The sequence below is a fragment of the Chanodichthys erythropterus genome, chromosome 2 (assembly GCF_024489055.1).
Source record: "Chanodichthys erythropterus isolate Z2021 chromosome 2, ASM2448905v1, whole genome shotgun sequence".
In the NCBI taxonomy this organism is placed as follows: Eukaryota; Metazoa; Chordata; class Actinopteri; order Cypriniformes; family Xenocyprididae; genus Chanodichthys; species Chanodichthys erythropterus.
In genome coordinates this window covers 31,568,463-31,593,916 of record NC_090222.1, presented here as the reverse complement: position 1 = coordinate 31,593,916, position 25,454 = coordinate 31,568,463, and the positions used below count along the sequence as shown (strand labels likewise).

At 39.1% G+C, this 25,454-nt stretch overlaps 1 protein-coding gene across 1 annotated transcript; it reads left to right on the top strand.

Annotated features, from left to right (window-relative positions):
- The first annotated feature begins 9,862 nt into the window (after positions 1 to 9,862).
- On the top strand, positions 9,863 to 24,979 carry ptpn23a (protein tyrosine phosphatase, non-receptor type 23, a). The gene is made up of 24 exons (XM_067409762.1): positions 9,863 to 10,069; positions 12,222 to 12,296; positions 12,462 to 12,589; positions 12,675 to 12,751; positions 12,897 to 12,946; positions 13,781 to 13,912; positions 14,069 to 14,149; positions 15,253 to 15,384; positions 15,503 to 15,550; positions 16,907 to 17,022; positions 17,115 to 17,194; positions 17,628 to 17,742; positions 17,933 to 17,998; positions 18,081 to 18,226; positions 18,674 to 18,979; positions 19,060 to 19,214; positions 19,316 to 19,467; positions 19,579 to 19,758; positions 19,908 to 22,668; positions 22,769 to 22,953; positions 23,055 to 23,159; positions 23,266 to 23,404; positions 23,493 to 23,606; positions 23,700 to 24,979. The coding sequence occupies exons 1-24, from the start codon at positions 9,986 to 9,988 to the stop codon at positions 24,291 to 24,293; spliced, it is 6,021 nt and encodes a 2,006-aa protein (XP_067265863.1). The 5' UTR covers positions 9,863 to 9,985; the 3' UTR covers positions 24,294 to 24,979.
- Positions 24,980 to 25,454: the final 475 nt, after the last annotated feature.

Sequence of the window (25,454 nt, the reverse complement as noted above, 5' to 3'; positions counted from 1 at the left end):
TAAAAAGAGCTTACAAGAGATTACAATAAAAAAACGAGAGATTGTAAGATAGTGTAAGAGATTTCAATAAAAACTTAATTGGAACACAGCTAAAAGCTGAGGCACTTTTATGGTGCCTAAAACCCAGGGTTGGGGCAAACTAAACTGAAACATACCTGGCCATCTGTATCTTCACAGATGGCCATCTTATTTTAACACTATTCAGAGAGGGACCAAATGTTCTCTGAGCAGAGTTGATTTAACTCTGGGGATTTTACTGTGAGATCACTGTGCTGTAGATGGATGAATCATTCTCCTGCTCTGTGTTGGCAGACCTAGAAACAAGGATGATCATTACGGAGAAATACTCAAAACACATTCACTATCAATATTAAGATAAGACATATATGATGAAACGTGTTGCATCATCTTCATAACTAATGGTCAGATTACAAAATTTTGTTTTATGAAGAAATATTTGAATGAAATATATCTTGAATGCTCACATTTGAAGCAATTCTTTGGGTTGAATGTTGACATATCATGCTTCCTGCAGCACATTCTTTGCTTCCTCTAGGTTTGTGGAGACTGTGGGTGTTTCTGTTTTAGCCTAACAGCAAGAAGATGGCAAACAACATGTCTTAACATATAACTGTCATCTTTTTTCTTTTTTCTTTTTTTTTTTAAATCACTCTAACACCTACTTTTTCAAAACTCTTCAAAATATTTTACAAAAATTCTACTACATATATTTTGTATCTAAAAAGACCTGTAAGTTAATACATTGCTCAATTTTCATTAGATCTTTATTGTGGGATCATTTGTAGGGAGGAGGATGCCATTTCATTTGAGATTACATGTTTTCGCCTGTTAGAGAGAGACTAAGGGAAAAGTTTGTCTTTGATTTCTCCTTATACTTTTGAAGATACACTCTTTAAAAAATGCTGGGTTAAAAACAACCCAAGTTGGGTTGAAAATGGAAAACCCAGCGAATGGGTTGTTTTAACCCAGCGGTTTGGTTGCCCAACATGCTGGGCAGTTTTATTTAACCCGTGATAAAAGATTTTGGCCATAATACCCATCCACATCATTCGTCAGTATCAATGTCAGTAGGCTAAACTTCTTGGATTTCAGCACACCCGTAGTACGGTGTACATATTAGGACTTCCTCACACCTCAGTCACACAACGAAAAGGTGTCATGCCTCAGACTAAAAGGCTTCAGTCATCGGACAAAACAGCATCGCACCTCAGACTGAAAGGCTTCAGGTCTCAGGAAAAATGATGTCAGGTGTCAGGTCTCGTACAATTAGACATCGAACAAAATAGCCTCAGACCGAAAGGCATCAGACGAAATGGACTCAGGTAAAAAGGCATCAGGTAAAAAGGCATCAGACAAAACGGCCTCAGACTAAAAGGCATCAAACTCAAAGGCATCAGACCAAACGGACTTAGAAAGAAGCGAATTGCCCCGCCTCAATGTGATATCACGTACACGCAGTTTTCTGTTAAATGTTACACTAAGTTGTATACAACATATCCCACTGAGATTATTTTGTAAATTTGTATTATTTACTAGTTTTCTTTGCATGTAGCAAAATAACACATTGCAGCTTGCGTTGCAAACTATCGTGAACACGTACGAAAATTAAAAGTGTTAAATATGGTTAAAAGTGTTAAATATGATTTTTTTTTTTTTTTGTCGGATTGATAGACTACTATTACTACAAATACCATAAACTATAGTGTAGCAAAACCATGGTTAATTTGGTTACCATGGTTAACTACAATAACCATTTTGTTTTATTTGTAGTAAAACCATGGTTTATTTTAATAAGAAAGGTAAAAAAAAATATTTCAAGCTATTTGAATCTGTTGTTATAAGCACAGCTGCTTTGTGTACAGAGGTTACCAAGGAAACGGCTTTATTTCTGCTGTTCCAGCACCACCTATGCTGCGTCCCAATTCGCATACTATGCGTCCTAAATAGTATTCGAAAAAAGAATTAGTATGTCCCAAATCGTAGTGTTGAAATGAGTATTCCAAAGATACCCGGATGGTGTACTTTTTCCGGTTAGAATTCGAAGTACAGATCCGTGCACACTTCTAACGGCTAATATTGCCCATAACACATTGCGCTGTGGACGAGGATTCGATTAAAACTACAAATACGAATAAAAAGTGTTTAAAAACTACAAACATGACGGACGTGCGAGGTACGACGGTTAAGATAAAGGGGCTTGAATGATAGCAGTGTCTAACCTGACAAAAAGATATTTATTAAATGTTATCCACATTATATTTCATCTGCAACAGCATTGTGAACTTTTATAACGATGTGTTTGGTCATTAACTTTTAAATGCATCATTATGCAAAGATGAGGAGAGTTCTCTGCATGAAAGACCCATGAGTGGCAGATCAACGTGCGACTACATTTCTCTCCGAAACGGTAGGAAAATAAATGTAATTCAATGTGGAGGATTTTAACTGTGACAAGATGATTGACAGGGTAGTTTAAACAGTTACAGGCTGAGTAACTAAGCAACAGAACGTCCGTTAAAGACGCAGTTATGACGAGGTAGTATGTCCCAAAACTTGCATACTCTTCTACTACACACTCAAAAGTATGTACTTTTTCTTTTCAAAAACAGTACATACTTTTAGGACGTAGTATAAGTAGGCGAATTGGGACGCAGCACTACTGTCAGAGAGTCGATTAGGCAAGGCAAGGTAATTTTATTTATTTAGCACATTTCATACACAATGGTAATTCAAAGTGCTTTACATAAAAAGGAAACAAATACATAAGAATAAAAAAGGAATGCATAAAAAATAAAAATAACAATAAAAACAGAATACCTCTACCTGGATGGAAGGGTCACATTTTTTACATTTTCATTCAGCCTGTTGCTGTTTTTCTGCAGACCGATGTGAAAATCGCCATGTTCTTTTCTGTTCTTTTCTTTTCTTATTCGCCAAGGGGATTACATAAATAGCCAACATGAATACCATCAACAAATAGATTCTACATAATTAACATGCACGCACACACACCTTACATCAATTTGGGAATAGTAACAGTAAAGAAAAGACAACTGAAGGGATAAAATCCAAAAGAAAGATAGGCTATAAAAACAAACAAACAAACAAAACAAAACAGATGCCTTTTTGTCTGAGTCCGTTTCATCTGATGCCTTTTAGTCTGATGCCTTTTTGTCTGAAGCTGTTTAGTTCGATGCCTAATTGTACAAGACCTGACACCTGATGTCATTTTCCTGAGACCTGAAGCCTTTCAGTCTGAGACATGACGCCTTTTCGTTGTATGACTGAGGTGTGAGGAAGTCCTAATATGTACACCGTACACAGGGTGTCACTGTGGCTTCAATGCTTCACCCTCACATACTCTGAGCTCGATTGCTATGTCTGAGGTAAACCACGCCCTCCTCATTACCCTATGGACAAAGATATGTAAAATAAATGTAAAAATAAATAAATGTGGAAAAAAATAAATATTTACATAAATAAGGAAATAAATGTATAAATAATAATTTATTTATTTTGCTTTTCTATGTATTATTTATATATTTATTTATTTCATTGTCCTTAATCGGTCTGTCAGACAAGTGATTTTGTTGTGTGTGACGTCACCGCGGCGCCATATTTGTGGTATCCCTGCTGACTGTGAGAATGAAAGAAATTACACGAGTTGAGATAACAAGCAAATAACTCGCAAATATGAAGAAGCACAAGAACAAAGTTAAAATTTCATATCGCGATAAACTCACCAAAGATGCCAGGGACCGTTGTTTGGAGAAATTTTCATCCATTCATAACATAGATCTGTACGAACTGACTGCAGTAAGTTGGAGTGCTACTGACCCCGCATTGCTACCTAAATCATCATACTTAAATATTGTTAACTGTCTTGTTTATGGCATAAACGCATAGTGAACAATTTAAAAACTATAAATCCCTCGAAGCCCACAGATATTTCACAATGGGTGCAGGATTTGTTTATGTTCTGAAGGAAGGACTGCGATAACACAGTAGTAACGATAATGATGATGATGTCGTGTTAACTATATAACAAATGCATGATTAAGGATGGTTTAGTGTTATCAGGAAGAATTTTGAACTAATACTATTTTTTTCATGCATTTTTTTTTCTTTATTGCATTAAGTACATAAACCAATGTATAACATAATAAACATTGTTCCAATAAACAAGGCATCATCAGATATGTATGTAGAATTTAATAGTGTATTTTATTATAGTACATTCTGATATTGTATACCTTTTAGAGCCAAAATAATTTGTAAATTATTGTCCTCCATCTACCTGTGTTGTCTGGGTCAATGACATTGAGTCTTTTTTTTTGTCCAAAGGCCTTAATAATAATAAAAACAAAGATATGTCATGCAAGTTAAATATCTGATTTACAGATTGTGTATATTATTAATTATCCTGTTAATACTATAAGTGCATATAACATAAATCTACAAATCACCCTGAAAAATGTAATTATACATGCTTTATTGTTCATGCAAGACTGGATAAAGCATCAGCACATTTTTACACTACAATTCTACAAAAGATTCAAACATGCGCTGATTGGATGGTTTCTCTGTGAAAATCTCAAAACAGTCAATAATCTCTGCTACTCTGTATTTAAACAAAGGAGACATATTTCTGTGCAAATCATCTCTGTCTGCCCATACAGCTGAAAGCTTCAGGTTTGCATAGATATGACACAGTTTCATTGAATGTTCTCTATACTGTTCTGTATACCGTCTCAGGGGAAACATTAGAAGTTTTGTGCAGGCAGATCAAATCTGAGGTATATTAAGGTTCACAGAAGCATTTGAAATTTGTATTTGCTGCGTCTGGAATCAGAGGCACAAAAAAAAAAAAAAAAAATTGTAATAACGCCATAAAGGTTCCCAGGTTTGGCAGACCCGTATAGTACATTAACATCATCATCTCCAAAACAAACAGCAGACATCCTGTACATATCAAGTCGGTTTACTTCTGCACATGCAGATCACCATCTCCTCCAGCCTCCTGCATCTTCTCAGTGTGAAGATGATCACTCTATCCAGCCTGATGGACCATAGTGTTAGCTGACTGACTTGGGTAAAGTTGGTTTTATATTCGCACATCCGTATTCAATAGCCTTGTTAATCACACTACATTGGACATTCAGTGGACATTCACAAGTAAATATGCCATTGAACAATACTTGCCTATTTTGATCGACTGTGAAAAATGTTGTAAGTTGACAATCGTTGGTTGTCAATATCATGTCGCTGCTTAAAATTCACAAACATTAATTTATTGCATATTTATTGGAAAGTCTGAATTTATCAGAAGTCTGAATGTGCAAATATAAAACCAACTTTACCCAAGTAGCAGACTGGATTGTTTTTCCTTACTTAGTGTCTGTGTGTGCATCTCAATCTGCTCTGAGCTCTTGAATCAGTATATTGTGTATACAAATTTTGTGACTGAGACCGTCCTGATCAGTGCCCTAACTAATGAACTAGGTAGCTGATTGAGACACAGCCTGTGTTTAATGCTGATGTGGCCTTAATGTAGGGAGGGATGGTGTCCAGTTGGGGTCAGTCTCCATAATCTTTAAGCAGGCTGATCTGCAATGAAATGAAAAGGTCCACAGACCACAGCTGAAAAAAGTAGTCAGAAAATTAGAATCAGTATATGGATACAGAGCAAAAATGTCGTACCTTAAGTATACAAATGCTGTAGCAAAATTAAGAAAAAAAATGTAGACATATTCAAGTAAAGGGATTCAGTTTAAATTGACTTGTTTCATGGCACATACAATCCAAAACAATGCGTTGCTATAACGTTTTCTACTTTAGAAAACAGAAACCTCTAACTTACCTTTTTGAAATGTAGAAAGCAAACATACATGAATGGAGATATCTTGACGAAAGTGATGTTTTGCGTCTCACCGCGGCAACCCGTGCGATCCGGCGCCTCTGTTATTGCCTCTACATACTCTCCGTACAGCCTTTTTTCAAGTAGGAAACCGACTAAATCTAATCTCGTAGTAAAGTTTTTGACATTTTCTATCGTGGGACATATTATTGCAGCTTTTCACACAACAAAAATGTGCCATTTTTACAATGAAAAGTAGCCAAAGAAGAAACAACTCTGCACTGATACAGATTCCCTGCGTTCCAATGTCCATACTACCCATCCTAAATAGTATGTGAGATTAAAATAAGTGTGTCCCAAAGCATAGTATGTTGAAAAGAGTATGCCAAAAGTCCCCGGATGGTCTACTATTTCCGGTAGATTTTCGAAGTGTGGATCCGTGCACACTATAAAGGCTAATATTGCCCACAACCCATTGCGCATTGGACGAGGATTCAGTTCAGAACTACAAACACGAGTAAAAAGTGTTAAAAAACTACAAAACATGGCGGATACGCGCGATCGACGCTGAGAGATTTGAGTGACTAATAATCATTTTAACCTGATAGAAAATATATATTTAATGTTACCCGTGTTATTTTTCATCTGCAAATACCAATGTGGACTTTTATAAAGATCCGAATGGCCATTAACTTTTAAATGCATCATTATGCATAAATATGAGGACAGTTCTCCACATGAAAGACCCGCGACTGCAGATCAACGTGCTGCATTTCTCTCCGATACGGCAGGAAATTAACTAAATGAAATGTGGAGGATGTAAGATGATTGACAGGCCAGTTTACGGTGACAGGATGCGACAGAGAGAATTGACGCGATTGTATGACGTGTTAGTATGTCCCAAAGCTTGTCTACTCTTTTGCTACACACTCAAAAGTAAGTACTTTTTGTTCACAGAAAGAGTACATACTTTTAGGGCGTAGTATAAGTAGGCGAATTGGAACGCAGCAATTGTTTGGATACCTCAGAAATGGCGGCGACACCCATAATGCACTTCGGTTTTCACGAGTGTGACGTCACCTGACAAAGACCTATACGGTTTCGTTCACACACAGGCCACGTTCGCAGCAGCAGAATAAGGTTTTCAGTCCTGTATTTGAGTCCTTAATACGGTTACGTTCACAGGCAGTACGGTTATTTTCTCACAACCGCATTCTCTGAATTTTCGTACTGTGTGAACGGAACAGGACTGGACAACTAGTTGTCCGTCACGTCATACAGTACGAGAGAGACGGTGTTTTGTGTGTGGTTTCGCTTTTGGTAACTTACAGCGACAAAGATATGAGCTGTGCATCATCTTAAGGTGTTAGGTCCAGTCTCTGTTCTCCACCGGAGTGGCCCCCGTCAGTTTTGTGTTTCTTTTCAAAATTCAAATGCCATGACATGCGGGAGACGTCGCAAAGGACGTGACACGCGAGTGCAACGGTTAAACACTCCGGCTATCGCGTGTTTACATGCTGCTGTTGGTTAATGAAGTTTGAATGGATACACTTGCAGTTCAATTAGTCTCTTGTCATTCAGTTTTATGGACGTCGCCATGTTTAATTTTTATGTTGGTCACTGTCATTATGGTTACTAGTAAGTGAATACAGGCTTGACTCTCGTTGCACGTTCATACCATACACACAGTGTTCCAGACACTGCTGTAAGCTGCTGTGTGAACAGGACATTTCGAGACTCACACCTCTAAGTAAATGCGGTTGTCAATCTCAAAAACTGACAGTGTGAACATGGCCCTAGTGACACATGCTGCTGTTTGCTAAAGCTTTATGTAAATGGTGTACATATGCACTTAACCACAGAATCTGTCTCTGAGCACAACTACTTAAAAATCACATCTCAATCTGAAGCCACCTACATCTGATACGAGAACACAAAATGCATTGAGCTGGCGGCATTGTACACAACTCTGCTGAAAAACAACCACCATTCATTCAGTCGCCGAGCACTTTACAGCTTCCAGATGCACACTTGGGATCACCCAGCCAACACAGCATGATGGGTGTCACCTGGGCTGCCTAACTGGGGCCTCTTGCCATAACAAACAGCAAGAGCAGCCAGAGAAACACTAAAACAGGCAAGAGTCAAACTGCCTAACTGACGTAAGCACTGACCTCGATCACAGTGACATCAAACCAAACAACAAATCATCATCTAAACCTCTGGTAATTCTCAATAACAACTTTTGTAGATATATGTCAGAAATAAAGTCAGTCTGGTTAGTAATAAGTGAAGCTGGTAATGCTGTTTGTGGAGATGTTTAATCAGATCTTGAGAGATTTAATGTCTTTTATCTTCAGTTGATTTCATCGAAGGCTGTGGCTGAAGTCGTAGTTCTTGTTGTTCCTCTGTCCTTCTGTGATTCTGCTCATTATCACCTTATTATCTCATTAACTCCAGCATGTTTCTGTGTTACATTTAACAGCCTGTAGTGTGAACACTGAGCAGTGTTCATTTCATCTGGGCTAACCCATGTGGGGCCTCCATGGAACCGTGGACAAAATGTCTGGGCCCCAGTTAGGCAGCCCAGTTGACACCCATCTGGGCTCCACCATGCTGTGCTGACTGGGCAGCTCCTGATGACTCTGGTGAAGCGGTGTCTTCATTTATTGAAGGGTGATCTTGCTGAAAGTTTTGGTGTTTCAAAACCTGGTGTTGTGATAAATACAATCTGCAAATTCAGGGTTCCTGGAATAGCTTCATCCAGGCGATGAAGTAATTGCAGACAGAGGCTTCACCATTACTGATCTCCTCTAAGGAAGGTGAAACTTGCCATTCCAGCATTCACCAAGACAGACATGCAACTCTCCAAAGAAGACACCACCAACACTAGGCGCATCGCCAATGTACGTCCATGTTGAGCGAGTCATATGACTGAAAAACTTCAAAATCCTTTCTTACAACAGTTCCAATTAACCTCACCCCTAAAATTTAGAGAATTTGCCCTGTGTAATAAGTGAATAAGTGTCGATTTGTATGTGCATTCCACGTCTGTCTGTGCTGTGGTTTTGATTTAACTAATCAGTGTAAATAGTTATTTTTATAAACCTTTACAATGCTTTCTAAACTGTGCAGTGTCAGTTAATGTTTCAGACTGACTGAAAGAGTTAAAATAACTGTTTCTGTTCTACCTTTCATTATAAAATTGGAAGAAAACACAATAGAAACATGTTATAGTGGCCTTTCGAGTTTTGATCACCATTATATGTGCAATAAATATTCAGTTTATTGCAATCTGATATCAGTTAAATCAGATCATTAGAGAAAGAATGAACAACTGACAAAATTTACGAAAGTCAAAGAAAATCTTAGAATTAGAATAATTTGTAGCATTTCAATTCAGTTTCAGTTATTTGGCTTACAGAAGATGTTTATATGTCACTGTATGAAAAACGACTAAATAAAAGAAGTGAACACTGTCATTTCCATTTCTTTCTTAATACCCTTAGTGCTGATGGTCCAAAATAAGGACCAAAAAAGGCAAGTAGAGAATGAAAATGATCTTAAAAGTCTCTAAAGTTTCTTTATTTGCGAAACAGGAACCGATACAAAGGCTATAAGGGGGGGTTAAAGTTAACTTTAACTTTGTATTTATTTCAAAGTAGGCTAAATGGGAACTGTATGTTTGGACTAGATATTTTGTTACTGTAGGGGTGATTGGGACACTTTTTGCCTTTGAGATGACTTGGAAACTGTGTACCAAATAACCTAAATAAGTATGTTCTGGCTTGATATTTTGACATTTAAATCAAAATTGGTCACAGTATTCTTTCAAGTATAATTTTTTTTTTTTTTTTTTTACAAATCTGTAGATACAATACAATATAGCACAGAACCACAGAACTACATTTCCCAGAGTCAGAATTCAGATCTCATGACGTCACTTCCCGAGGCTGCAATCGCTTCCTGCATGGATGTAAATGGGGACATGACACAGTCGTTTAGAGCTGTAAAATTCAAAATAATACTTCCGCAGGTATCTTTCCAAGTACTTGAACGATATAATACTATTCTACTTTAGTCTGCTCAGCGAAATCGGCGGCTGCGATGGAAGCCGTGCCGCGAATGCCGATGATTTGGCTGGATCTGAAGGAGGCTGGAGAGTTTCAGTTCAGCCCGTCTGTCAAACAGGTGAGGGACCACACAGGCCTGATCGAGTCACACACTACTGTCATTGCTCTTATACACACTGAAAATAAACAAAACTGCCTGTTTTATATAGGTGATCTGCCAAAAAATGAAAGTTTTATCCCTGGGCCTTGTTTTTCAGCTATTACGTGAGCTATTCTGTTTTTTTTTAAAGAAACAGTTCAACTAAACATCCCATTAACCAAAATAAGCCTGCCATTATTTACTTACTCAGATGTCATTACAAGTCTTTCCAAGTCTTTGTCTTTTGCAAACACAATAGGATATGTTTTATATAATTTTCATATTTATATTTTCCATACAATGAACGTGGGTGGGGACTGGTGCTGTCCAGCACTAAAATGACAAGATAGCAGCATAGAAATGGTGAACTCTTGTGCTTTATTCCGAATGTTCTGGAGCCATATTATAGCTTTCTTTGAGAAACGTACTGGGACTTTTAAACTATTTTATATATATATATATATATATATATATGTATATGAAAATTTTATCACGTTTATTGTATCAAAAAGAACAGACATTTTACTACAAATTACTAATTTTTTCATGTTCCACTGAAAATGAAAGTCATATTGGTTTTGCAAGTCATGATAATTAGTAAATAACATTTACAAAAATAAACAAGCGAAATAGTATTTAAAGAAGTTTTTGAAAAGATAAACATGATTAACTTTTACCTTTTTTGCAGTAGATGATGTGAGTTACTCATCATAATCTGTCATTTAACAAATCAAGTATAAGAACCTATTTGTTCATTTGGTCAGTCACACCTAAGCACTGCCATGTTATCTTATGAGTTGGAATGGCACACCACTAGTCATGTTTGCATGTTTTCTGAGTATAATCATTATTGTTTTCTCTGCAATTACTGCAGTGTCCATCTTTGAAGATACATTAAAATTGACTCTCTGTGTGTGCTGTATTAAATGTTTATATAATGTATTAAACTTAACAACAACAACAACAACAACAACAAAAAAACATGCTTCCTTATCCTCCACCTCTTCCCAGCAGTCAGGAATTTTTATTAGTTTGCGTCATACATGTTAGTTATCACATCTATTCCTAACAAACTAGGCCAAAGTATAAATAGCAGATTCAGGTTGTTAAAGGTGGTTGTTTATGTTTATGCATGGTAATTATTGATAGTGTTGCATGCAAACAAAATGATACTTTATTCTATGATATTTTAGTGAAGCAGAGGATCTGCTGCTCCAGAATATCTTCTTCTTCTTTATTTATTTATATAGCACTATAAATACAACTAGGTTGGTCAAAGTGCTTTACAAGGTGAACACATAAAATAATGCATCAGCATGATAATAATAAATAACATTTAAAACTAATATAATCATTGGCCATTTTTAAAAAGCCATAGAATATATATTTAAAAATAGCCATAGTTTGTGCCGTTCTAATAACTAGTGGCACCATATTCCATAAATTAGGACCGGCCACCACAAATGCACGATCACCCCTGTGTTTAGATCTAGTTCTTGGCACTGTTAAAAGTGCAAGATCACTGGATCTAAGTGATTTAGAAGGAACATGACTTTGAGGAGGTCTGCGAGATAAGATGGAGCAAGGTTATTGATGGACTTGAAAACCAGGATATTGAACTCAATTTTGTATTTTACAGGTAGACAATTCAATGAGATCTTGTAGGCTCCATCATAAAGCCTGGTTATTTTTGTCAGTGTCTCTTTACTGTGTAATAATTTAAACAGTTTATGATTTTTTTTTTAATTGTATTGAATGGTCTATTTAGTGGCCAAAAAGATCAGAAGACTTCTTTCAATCACCAGTGCATATTTCATTTTTCTTGGATATTTAATTTAATTCTGGAAAAATCTGAAAGTTTAAAAGAAAATTAAAACAAAGAAAAGTTATGGCATAAAATAAAAAGGAATATTTAAGATTTTACATGACACTAATCAAATAAACAATTGTAAACTCCATATATACCAAATATTACATAAAAAAAAAAATCGTATTGAATTGAATAGTCTTGTTTGTGGCCAAAGAGATCGGACTACATTTTGCTTTCTTTTGTTTTTTGCAATCATTTACCATTCACCAATCCTTATCTGCTGAGCTGTAACTCTGCTAACTTCTTTTTCCCTTTTCTCAGTTCATACTGAAGAACTATGGGGAAGATCCTGACAATTATAATGAGCAGTTGAAGAAACTGGAGCAACTCAGACAGGTGAGTCTTCCAGTGCTTTCAAGGTATATTTTTAATCATCATGTGTCCTCACTGAAAATCTATCTTGTTGTTGCTAGCACCATGCTCTACCAGTTGAGCATCAGGTATACGAGAAGTCTATGGTCATGTCTTTTCTACATTCCTTGCATTTTCTTTCCTTTCTAGAGTGCTGTGAATGTCACACGAGACTTTGAGGGCTGCAGTACCTTAAGGAAGTACTTCGGGCAGCTGCATTATCTTCAGAGTCGTGTGCCTCTGGGATTGGGGCAGGAAGCCGCTGTCCCTATCTCCTGGTGAGGGCTCCAAACCAGCCATCATACTTCCCCATTGTCTACTTCCTTTCATTTTCCTCTTATACATTTTTTGTTTAATATATAGGACAGAGATATTTTCTGGAAAGACAGTAACCCATGAAGACATCTGCTATGAGCAGGCCTGCATCCTTTATAATTTGGGTGAGTTATTTCTAAACTGATACATATTATTCCTCTAGTCAATGACTGCATTGTCTGCGATAAAGAACTAATGTGTTGTTGAAAAGAGGGTATTGTTCAAGATCATGCTTGTTTCCTGATTCAAGTCATGTTTCCCATGCTGTAGGAGCACTCCATTCGATGTTGGGAGCCATGGACAACAGGGTGTCTGAAGAGGTGAGCTGAACTACAGAAGACACTGCATGGAATCATTTAAACGTCATGTGATTTAATGCAGTGTGCACATAATGTCAGAATTGCAGGTTCAGTCTGAAATATTCACATTTTCAGGTTGAGAGATTATTTTTATTTCAGCACTTGTTCACAAATAACAAACACATTTATGTTTTTTTTTTCTTGAAAAAAATTCAAACTTTGCTGTGTTGTTAAAGTTGCGATGTAACGGTAGTAGTGACAGATATTTTCTTCGGAATCGTGACGTAGATCCGAGTGAAACAGATTATCGAAGAAGAAAAAATGTGGGGTGGGGGATTCTACTCATTGATTGTTTATTTGATTGGGGGCGGTTTGGAATGCTAGAAAAGGGCCAGATTAAAAAATTTGAAAGTTTTGAGCTCAAAAAAGGAAGTTAAAAAAGAAACATGCATGGATGAAATGTTCACAATAAGATCAGTAAGATGCATTTAGAAAATGGTATGAATTTCCATTTCATGCAGACTTCAAGACATTATCAATAGTAAAATTATAACAAATATCAGAAAGGAAGAGGACAGTATTTCATAGTGGTGCATTAGCATGCAGCCATTTAACATCACACCAGATTGAGAAAGTGTTTTAGAGTTTTGTGAGCAATATAAATCTGACATTCATTGAACAGATTGTGGACAGTCTGTGGGTGTGCTGTGGGAGGTTGTGATTCAGTAGGAAAAGTCTGAGATTTCATAAAATTCTTTTTTTACTGGTCTGGAACTCACAATTAATTTGCAGTAATTTGCAGTAAAAGGATTTTTTTCCTAGGGTCCTAACTCTCACTCTTCCCTTAACTGTTAGGGAATGAAAGTATCTTGCACACACTTTCAGTGCTCAGCTGGAGCGTTCACATACCTGCGAGATCACTTCAGCCACAACTTCAGTGTGGACATGAGTCACCAGATCCTCAATCTCAACATTAATCTCATGCTGGTATGATCTCTTGTTAGTTTCACTCATATGGTTTCACATATATATGTATATACCACCTCTCATTTTCGTACACGGATGGAGTGTGCTACTGTATGTACATATTTTCTCATTTGCCATTTTGTAGATTTGGACTAAAGTACCAATTACTCTTTTTAGGGTCAGGCCCAAGAGTGCCTGTTGGAAAAATCAATGTTGGACAACCGGAAGAGCTTTCTTGTTGCTCGAATAAGTGCCCAGGTACCCCCCCTTTTTTCTCTTTCTTTCTTTCTTTCTTTCTTTCTTTCTTTCTTTCTTTCTTTCTTTCTTTCTTTCTTTCTTTCTTTCTTTCTTTCTTTCTTTCTTTCTTTCTTTCTTTCTTTCTTTCTTTCTTTCTTTCTTTCTTTCTTTCTTTCTTTCTTTCTTTCTTTCTTTCTTTCTTTCTTTCTTTCTTTAAACCATTAAAGCGTTAGTTCACCCAAAAATTTAAATTCTGTCATTTATTTCTTACCTTCATGCCGTTCCACACACGTAAAACCTTTGTTAATCTTCAGAACACAAATTAAGATATTTTGAAAACCGATGGCTCCGTGAGGCCTGCATAGGGAGCCATGACACTTCCTCTCTCAAGATCCATAAAGGGACTAAAAACATATTTAAATCGGTTCATGTGAGTACAGTGGTTCAATATTAATATTATAAAGCGACGCAAATATTTTTGGAGCACCAAAAAAACAAAATAATGACTTATTTAGTGATGGCCGATTTCAAAACACTGCTCATGAAGCATCGGAGCACAGATGAATCAGTGTGTCGAATCTGCTGTTCGGAGTGCCAAAGTCACGTGATTTCAGCCGTTGGCAGTTTGACACGCGATCTGAATCATGATTCGACACACTGATTCGTTTATGCTCCGATGCTTCCTGAAGCAGTGTTTTGAAATCGGCCATCACTATATAAGTCGTTATTTTCTCATCGCTTTATAATATTAATATTGAACCACTGTGCTCACATGAACCGATTTAAATATGTTTTTAGTACCTTTATGGATCTTGAGAGAGGAAGTGTTCATTGCTCCCTATGTAGGCCTCACGGAGCCATTGGATTTCAACTAAAATATCTTAATTTGTGTTCCAAAGATGAACGAAGGTCTTACGGGTGTGGAACGGCATGAGGGTGAGTAATAAATGACCGAATTTTCATTTTTGGGTGAACTAACCCTTTAAAATTACATTACATCTGTGTCAAAGATTATTGAGGGGTTTTTACATTTCACTTTAAGATTACAGTTTGTTACTAAATTTGAGCATGCTGGCTGTAATATGGCTAATATCTGATCGCATATGAAATCTCTTTGTCTTCAGGTGGTGGACTATTACAAAGAGGCGTGCAGAGCTCTGGAGAACTCCGAAACAGTTTCAATGTTGGGAAAGATCCAGAAAGACTGGAAGAAATTAGTACAAATGAAGATTTACTACTTTGCTGCAGTTGCTCATGTGAGTGTTCTATTCAAACTGATGGAATAACTACAAAACAGAATGGTCATATGATTATTTACTTTTTTAATATACATGTTTCTAAGTAAATCATACTAAATCCTCTTTCTCTCAACAGTTGCACATGGGGAAACAGGCTGAAGAGCAGCAGAAATATGGAGAGAGGGTACATCCTGCCTTTTTTTCTGTCTTCAGTTTCAGTTAATGGCCATCTGTAGTCTTTGGCATGGAGAACTAGTTTCCACTTAGTTCTCCATGCCACTCCATCTTAGTCTCTTGTCGTTTAAAGAGTGTTTTTTGTTTTTTTTAAACAAAAAACTAACAGTGTAACTAATGTTTATTGTTATTTACTTTGATTTCTAGCTGAAACCATAGACCAGGGATGGGCAAACTCGGTCCTGGAGGGCCACTGTCCTGCAGAGTTTAGCTCCAACCCTGATAAAACTCACTTGCCTGTAGCCTTCTACTAACCCTGAAGACACTGATTAGCTGGTTCAGGTGTGTGTGTTTAGCAGGGTGTTCGCAGGGTCTTAAAAAGTATTAAAAGTTGATAAATCAATTTAGTGAAAATTTAAGGCCCCTAAAAAGTCTTAAATGCTATTTTCCAAGGTATTACATTTTGTATCATCTTTTCATTATGTATATTTGTCCAAAGAGGTTATATGCTAAAGTTTCCATGAATTTAATCATTGCGTAGTTGAATAGTGGGATTCTGTGTTGTTTATTTATGGAATCCCGCTAGATTTGAAGTCATCTGTTACCGCGCTCACTGACTGACTGCACTGCTGCGTGATAGCCCAGGGGGGTTTTCCAGAAAGCAAGGTTAACTTACCGTCACATATACCCTGAACTCTCAGTCGATTAACCCAAACCTTGCTTACTGGAGGTATGTTGGTTCCAAAAACGCATCCGGGAGTATGTTCAGCCAACCCAGAGGATGTTCCTGGTTAACACACAAGAAATTCTCAACAGAGCAATGAATCGATGATTCACCATGGAAACAAATGCTAAGAAAAAGCACGTCATTCGACTTTCTTCTTCTTCTTTTGTTTAATGCTGATTTACATAACCTACTTAGTGCACATCACCACCTATTTGGTGGTTGTGCAAACATTTTTTCAATCTTTTATTTTAATAAGTAATCTAAATTCACTGAGAATAAGAATTATATTGTTTGTTTGATGCTAATTATTTAATAAGATATCACATATGTATTTTTTCTTATAGAAATTATAGCATAGAAAACGTCTTGTTATAAAAGGCGTCTTGTTAGATAAGGTCTTAAAATGTATGGAAAGAGTCTTAAAAAAGGTCTTAAAAGATATTCAATTTAACTCCATGATTCCTGTATATACCCTGTTTAGTGTTGAAGCTAAACTCTGCAGGACAGTTTCCTTCCAGGACCAAGTTGTCCATCCCTGCCATAGACTATTATATAGAAAGATGATGGTTTTGAAATGAACCTATAAAGAACCAGCTGTTTTGTAAATCTTCTTACTCTAATACTTTAACTTTTCAACAGGTTGCTTACCTTCAAAGCTCGATAGACAAACTCAATGAAGCAATTAAGCTGGCCAAGGGTCAGCCAGACAGTGTACAGGAAGCCCTTCGATTTACCATGGATGTAATTGGGGGAAAGTAAGCATATGTGATAATTAACATCTTACCAAATGCATCATTCATTCTTTATAAAAGTCACAGGAAACATATTTGTGTATTTCTCATTTTAGATTTAATTCTGCCAAAAAAGACAATGACTTCATTTACCATGAATCTGTGCCATCTCTGGAGACGTTGACCTCTGTGAAAGGTATTTTGGCCAACATATGTCGTTGTACTTTGTGGTAATTTCATTCATTAGTCATTATGGCATGACTAGAATAAGCACATGTTTCCATGAAAAAAATATCAGTAAAGGTGTGGTCACATTTACCCTTGCTTGGCGAAATCTGATTTCACAAGGGAAATCAAGTTGTTCCAGTAGGAATCTGCATGATCAAGAGTTTTGTGTGAGGGCAAAAGAGTTTCCTAAGCAGGTGTCACTCATTTTAAAGTTGATCATGTGAATTTACTGCGTTGACCAACAGAAAGCTGCTTGGTTTGAAAGTGACTTCTGTGTGAGCTGTGCTTTATACATCTCTACTCTATAGACAATAGACAATGTTAGCAAAATTTTGCTGCAGTTTTGCTAATGTGACCAAAAAAACACTGTAAGGATTAACACTCTCCTGCCTTTATCACAGGTGCCCCATTGGTGAAAGCTTTGCCTGTAAACCCAACAGACCCTAGTGTCACTGGCCCAGACATTTTCGCAAAGCTGGTGCCAATGTCTGCCCACGAGGCCTCCTCTCTTTACAGGTTAGGCTCAACTCCTAACTATTCTTACACAAAATACTAATGTACTAATACTAAAATACTAAAATTATTTTCAGGGTATTTTCAGGGATATGAGTATTTTCAGGGACCATGTGCAATTTGTCTTTATTTAATTTGAGTTAAATTCTTTTTTTTACCTTTAACACTCATCCTTTTTCTGTCAAATTTACAGTGAAGAGAAGGCCAAGCTGCTACGGGATGTCATGGCAAAAATAGATGGCAAGAATGAGACATTAGAGTGAGTGCAAAAAACTTTTATATTTTATATGAAATGGGTAGACATCTAAAATCTAAATGTCTCAAATGTCATATTCCTATAGGCAGTTCATGGACTCTCTCGGTCTGGACCCAGAGTCAGTGGACAATATGGAGATGTATAATACCCTTCCGTCTGTGCTGATGGAAAAATGTGCTGCGTTGAGTGTGAGACCTGACACTGTAAAAAATCTCATCCAATCAATGCAGGGTTAGTGATGTCTCTTTTCCCCCGGTTATTTTATTTTGCACTGGTATTTAAAGCGAATTAATTTAGCTTTGATTATTCCTCTCAGTTCAAGCTATTAAAGGGATAGTTCAACCACAAATGAAAATTCTGTCATCATTTACTCACCCTCAAGTTGTTACAAGCCTGTATCATTTTTTTTTTGTTCTACTGAACTCAGATATTTTGAAGAATGTTTGTAACAGTTGTGGGGCACCTTTGACTTCCATAGTATTTTTGGTTACAAACATTCTTCAAAATATCTTGCTTTGTGTTCAGCAGAAGAAAGAAATTTATACAGGTTTGGAACAAATTGAGGATGAGTAAATGATGACAGAATTTTCATTTTTGGGTTAATTATCCCTTTACGCAGCTCTTGAAAATATACAGCTAAGCATCAAGAAAAAGTCTAAATTCTTCCTCCATCCTCAGTCCTCTCAGGTGTGTTCACTGATGTGGAAGCCTCTCTGCGGGAGATTCGAGATGTTTTGGATGAGGATGAGGCAGAGGAGAGAAGACTAGAAGAGGCTGCGGGAAAGCAGGCTTTACCAGATCGCCCGTCAACACTGGCCGAGCTGCGGAGGGACTTGGAAAAGTATTTGGAAGCCCATGAGAAAGCCAGCTTCACCAACACAGAACTTCATCGGGCCATGAATCTGCACATCAGCAATCTCAGACTCCTCGGTGGTCCACTAGACACTCTTAGAGAGGCATTGCCGAGACCTCAACTTAGTGAGGGTGGGTGTTTTGTTACAACATAATTAAAAAAACATCATGTTATGTATGTTTATGAGAATTATAATTTTTGAGATTTTCAGATGAGATGGCAGGTCTCCAGACTATGAAGAGAATTCTGAGTAAAGTGCAAGAAATGCGGGATCAACGAAGCTCCCTGGAGAAGCAGCTTAGAGACCTGATTCAGCAGGATGACATCACTACTGCTCTGGTCACTACTGAGCGTGCTGACATGAAGGTATGGGCTTTAATGATTCTGGCACTTCTTTTTAAAGGGATTGTATTAGAAATCTGTCACTGTGCATTGTAGTTTTAACTTTGCTCACTTTTCTCTCATAGAAACTGTTTGAGGAGCAGCTTAAGAAGTATGAGCAGGTGAAAGTATACATTGATCAGAACCTGGCAGCTCAAGAGAATATCCTGAAAGCACTGACAGAAGCTAATGTACAGTATGCCACTGTGCGCAAGGGCCTGACAGAAACCGAACACAAGTATGACTTGAGGAATAACATTTAAATGCTACAAATATACAAGAATTTAATATCATATGTAGAATCAGCTGAATACTTCTAAAGGATATAAATTTTCTATTTACTTTTTAGATGGAACAGCACTGTACAGATGCTAGTGGCCTCCTATGAGGCCTATGAAGACCTAATGAAGAAATCTCAGGAAGGCAAAGAGTTTTATGAAGATCTGGAAACAAAGTCCTCTCGCTTATTGGAGAGAGCCAAGACTGTCTGTAAGGCGCGAAAGGAGGAGAGACAAGCCATTATGGAAAGGTAACTGGAGTTTGATCACCCAATCCAATGTGATTACTTAATTGTATAATTCTTTGAACAGAAACAAAAAAAACTCTTTGTCAACATTTTTTAAAAGAAAGTTTGATGTAATACCTCCAATTAATTTGATTCTGTCTAATGTCTAACAGAGAGCTCAAACAAAAGGCTCCCCAAAGACCCACTGCCCCAAAGCCTCCCCAGAAGAAAGGCCAAAGTGTGGATCTTGCCAACTCTGATGACCCTGAACTGGCAGAGCTGAATGCTGCTATCCTAGCCCTTGGTGGAGATCTCCCAGAAGAGCTACGCAGCCTGCCTCCTGAACTCGCAATTCCACCATCTGGTCATCCTGCAACACTTTCCGGGGCCGCTGCTAGTTCCATTCTGCGCTGGTCTGGAGCTAGCTCAGCATTACTCTTTGCGCAACCCCGATTTCCCCCAAATTTACCACCTCCTGAAGTTCTTGCTCAAATTTCCCGTTTTCCACCACCTCATAGTTTCAGTCCCAGTCTTCCTCAGTCTCTTTTGACACAGCAACAGTTCCCACAGATGCCTAACCCTCAGGTCCTTCCACCACCATCTGTGTCGGGGTACTGCCCTCCATCTTCACAGAACCAACCTGGCCCACCAGTTACTCCAGTCCGACCTTCCACCACTACAGTGGATAGTGTACAGACACCTATTCCTAGCTACAGTCCTGCATCTGCCCAGGCAGTTATGCCTCCTCCTGGCCAACACCAACCGATGCCACCAGTGTCATCAGTGTATGCAGCTCCACCTCAAATGGCACCCCATGTCCAGTACATGCAACAACCTGGTGTTCCCATGGGTCAACCTCCACAGGCAATGCCAGCCCCTCATTCACAGCCTCAACCTCGGCAGGTATTTGCTCAACAAGGTGGTCAAAGCCAACCACAGCCGTTTTACCCATCTGTACCAAATCAACAGCAAATTCCAAGACCTTTGACTGTGCCGCAGCCTCCACAGCACACTCAGCCTCAATTCCCACCGTACATAGCCCAAATAAGACAACCAGGACCACCAAGCTTTCAGCAACCTCAAATCCAAGGACAGTTTGGAGCTCCAGCTACCCATATGCAGCCCCATCATGGATACTCCCCTGTCTCGTTTGTTCCGAAGTCCCAACCCTCTCAAGTTAACACTGTCACCCCGGGCCAGATGTCCCATCCAGGCATATCTCCACAGATGCCACCACACCCCCAACCAGTGCCTCCTGTGTCTATGGCACACTTAGCTCATGTTAATCAGCAAATGCCTCCGTCCTCCCAACCAGTGCCCTCTATGTCAATGCCACATTTAGCCCACGTTAATCAACAAATTCCCCCTTCCTCCCAGCCAGTGCCGTCTGTGTCAATGCCACACTTAGCACATGTCAAGCAACAAATTCCCCCTGCTTCCCAGACCCAAACACCTCCCGTCATCAATCAGATGCCCCATGCTTCTCACCCTCAGATACACCCGTCCTCTCATCACTTAGGCCCTGCACCCCATATGCAGATACCTCCTGCCTCAAAACAGATGCCTCCTCCCCAGCAGCCACAAATGCTTGTGCCATCTACTCACATGTCTCCTCCATCTCACCCACAAATGCCTGCAGTCTCCCAACCACTATCTCACTGTCCCCAGTCCCAGATAATCCCTTCTCATCAATCCAACCAACAGCCAGCATACCCAACAGTCCCTCCGAGGGCTACTGTTCCTGTTCAGCCTCAGGTACCCCATGGCCCACTCTCATCACATGTACAAATGCACCCCAGCACACCTTCACAGCATCAAAACCACCCTCATCCTCAAATCCTTCCCCATTCCTGTCCTCCAGCACTCCCTCACAATATCTACAAATCTCAGCAAACCATTCCCCCGAGCTCTGCACCTTTGAGTTTTCCAGGAGGTATTCCTATGGTTCCCAACCAGGCTGTGGCATCTCTGCAACCTCAATCCCAGCCATCCACTTCACAGTCTTTAGCCCCACAACAGCTACCCCCAGGAGGCCCACTATCTTATGCTGTTCCACAAGGTGGAAACATTCCTCCTGGACCAATGCAGCATCCTGTAGCTGCTGCTCCCCCAGGGCCTCAATGCATGATACCTCCATCCTCAGGAGCACCAGGGGCACCACAACCACATGTGCTACCTTCTCCTGCCCCATCACCTTCTCCCTCTCCTGGCCCTCCATCCCTTGGTATGGTTACCCAGCGACCATCTCCTGCTCTTACACCAGTTGGAGGAGCAGCATTACCGCAGTCTTCAGTTCAGGCTCCAACTCCCACTGGTCCCATACCTCCACCTGACTCCACTTTGTTTCAGCGACAGAACTCTAGTACTGATGACTTACTTTCCTCAAGCCCTGAGAGCCAGCATGGAGGCACCAAGGACACCGCCAATGTCTTACTACCCACCAAAGCTGACCCTCAGGAGGAACATCACAGAAAAAAAGCAGAGGGTGTGAGACTTATTCAGGGTGACCCTTACCAAGCACCAGAGAGGGTCTCAAAACTCAGTGCACAGCTAGAACGGTTTCGATCAACAGTCCAGTCTTTAGAGCGCCCAACAGGAAAGGGAGGTCTGTCAGAACTTGATATTCAATGGAAAGAATTGCAGGAGCAACAGGAGAAGGATACTCGCCAGCTTTCTATTGCCATTGCTCGTTGCTACACAATGAAGAACCGCCATCAGGATGTGATGCCTTACGACTGCAATCGTGTTGTCTTGCATTCCGGTAAAGACGATTACATCAATGCCAGTTTCATTGAGGACCTATCTGCATACTGCCCCCGGCTCATTGCAACACAGGCTCCCCTCACTGGCACCGCAGCTGACTTCTGGCTCATGGTTTATGAGCAGAAGGTTTCTGTAATCGTCATGCTAGTGTCTGAGCAAGAACTGGAGAAGGTAAATATGCTGTAGAAAGGGTTCTCCTGGTCATTTTTAGAATATCAGTTGCTGTTGACATTATTTTTTAAAGTTTTGCAATGTTCTATCTTATTCCCAGCAAAAGGTGTTGCGCTACTTTCCATCAGAGAGAGGCCAACAGCTTGCTCAGGGTCCGATCACCCTTACCCTTACCACCCAGAAGAGCACTCCTACTCATATAGAGCGGATGATAGGACTACAGTATCGGGACCAGAGTCTGAGACGCACTGTTGTACACCTCCAGTTTACTTCATGGCCTGAACTGTGAGGACTCATTCTCCATACATATTCAGAGTCAATATATTAAAATTGCTGCCTCTTGAAACATTTGTCACTCATGTTTTTGGTTTACTTTTTGTTGAAAGGGGCCTTCCAGAGAGTAAAAGCAATCTCATCTGTTTCATTCAAGAAGTCCATGGACATTACCTGCTTCAGCGCCCGCTACACACTCCAGTTGTAGTGCATTGCAGGTACCATATTTCAACATTCATCAAAGACATTATTAATGACACTGAATAAACAGACAAAGCTAAGTATAAGTAGAAAAGAACAAGTACTTTTTTCTGTTTCTCGTAGCTCTGGTGTTGGCCGTACTGGTGCCTTCTGTCTGCTATATGCAGCACTGCAGGAAATTGAGGCTGGCAATGGTATTCCTGACCTGATCCAGCTGGTGAGGAAAATGAGGCAGCAGAGGAAGAACATGCTCCAAGAAAAGGTAATTGTTCACTTACAGTGAGATTTGAGATTTTGCAATTGTTTAATCGCTAGAATATAATGGTACCTTTGTTAAAAAATCTCCACAGCTTCACCTCAAATTTTGCTATGAGGCTGTTCTTAAACATACAGAGCAGGTTCTGCAACGCCACGGCATCATAACGTCCTCTTGCACCAGGACCCCCAACAACATTGCATTGAAGGTAACCCCTTATTTATTCTTATTTACTCGTCTGTTTTAAATAAACGAACATCAGAGTATGACTGTTTATCTAATGTTGTGTGTTTCTTTCTAGTCATACTCACGACAGGAATCTCAAGACATTGTCCTGGGAGGAGACATGCCTATTAGCTCCATACAGGCCACTGTAGCCAAACTAAGCATTCGACCACCCAGTATTGAACATGAACAAGAGCCCAGCCAAGACCAGATTCCCTCTGCTTCCGAAGCGGCAAGCATAGGGGAACCAGATCCTACAGATATGTCAATTCAGCCTTCTCAGGACCCTCTTTATTATGAAGCGATGCCTGATTCCATCAGTCCCCCCCTCTCTTGCACTTCTTCTCCAGGCAAGACGCAGTCACCTTCGCCTTCTAGCAGCCATGGAAATGGGTTCACTGGGTCCACTCCTGCCTCCCCCATCTCAAATCACCACCATTCCGCTGAAGCTGCGCCTTGTGCTCCCTCGCCACCCACCTCCTCATCTTTAGACCTGCTGGCTTCTCTCACACCTGAAGCCTTCACGCTGGACAGTGCCCATCGAGGAAAACAGCGATTTAGCAAACAAAGCTTCCTTCAGCCGCAGGAAGGTAAAGGCCTGCAGGGACCTCCAGAGGGCGATGATCCGCTCAGTAGTTTGGATCCTCTCTGGTCACTCAACAAAAGCTGAAACAAAACAGAACTCTCTTTTACCTTCTCTGCCACAGGCAGTCCTCTTATGAGCTGCTTCTGACCCCATGTAACACCTTGTCCATGTTCATGCCTCTTGATCCTCATCAATGTGTGTCCGTTTGCTTGTGTCCTGATAAGTCTTTTCAGTTGGCACTTTTCCAGCACTGATCCTGGTGTTTTAGGTTACATTCCGTAAATCCAGTCTTGTCTCCTAGCATGCACTTCTAATGCCATGGTGTTTGTGATTGCCTGTAAGGTGCCTGAGTTTTGGTTCTTCTGCAGTGGGCATCTGCCTTTACACCAAAAATGTAAACATGGAGAATGGAAAAATTGTGATAGAAACTGACATCCAAGTTATTATTGTCATTATCAGAAAACATATTATCAGTTTCATTGAGCGACTATCTGCTCGCCCTTTGTACACATGCTGCTTGCACAGTGGGTTGTATATTATTAGTCACTGCACCTGTCTTTGAGCTACAGTGATCTGCAACTTGTATGTAGGGACAAGATGGTTATGAAAATACTACTTGATATGACTTGATGTACTCGTTATATTTAAAACACTTACATTTCTGAATCACTTCAGAAATCATTGCATTTTTATGAGTTGATTCTAACTTGTCATTCTTTGAACTATGTAAATAAATCTTAACAAATGTCAGTATCTTGTTTTTTCGTTTTTCTGATTGTTTTTCAAATTAAAATAACCAAAATGTGAAGGTCTCGTTTGCCTCTGGTGGTAGATGCCATAACTACACCATCTTTCTCTATTGATTGCTATTCAAAAACTTTTACTATTCAAAATGTTATTTTATAGTTTTACCAATAAGTGTTTGAGGCCTCTTACAAGCATGACATTTACATATCTGTCCTTGCCTTGGTGCACCATGTGCACTTTCAGATTCCTGAACAAACTGGATTTGAATGCAACGTTAAAAACAAAATGAAGACAATCTTTGGCAGAAATCACATTCGTTTGTTAATTTTTTTTTTTTTTTTTTTTTTTTTGACAATGCATGTTCATTGTCAGGTTCAGTAGCATTTTTGCTTAGTTTAAAACTAAAAACCAATACGACAACTCATCTTACACCTATGAAAATGTATGAAAGTGTATTACTGTCAATTCATTATAAATAATTTTATGTGGTAATCACAG

Excerpts from the sequence above, each read along its gene's own strand:
- ptpn23a (XM_067409762.1), top strand. The coding sequence starts at position 9,986 with ATGGAAGCCGTGCCGCGAATGCCGATGATTTGGCTGGATCTGAAGGAG. Across the intron at positions 12,947-13,780 it reads ACAACAGGGTGTCTGAAGAG|GGAATGAAAGTATCTTGCAC; the intron begins GTGAGCTGAACT and ends CTTAACTGTTAG. Across the intron at positions 14,150-15,252 it reads TTGCTCGAATAAGTGCCCAG|GTGGTGGACTATTACAAAGA; the intron begins GTACCCCCCCTT and ends CTTTGTCTTCAG.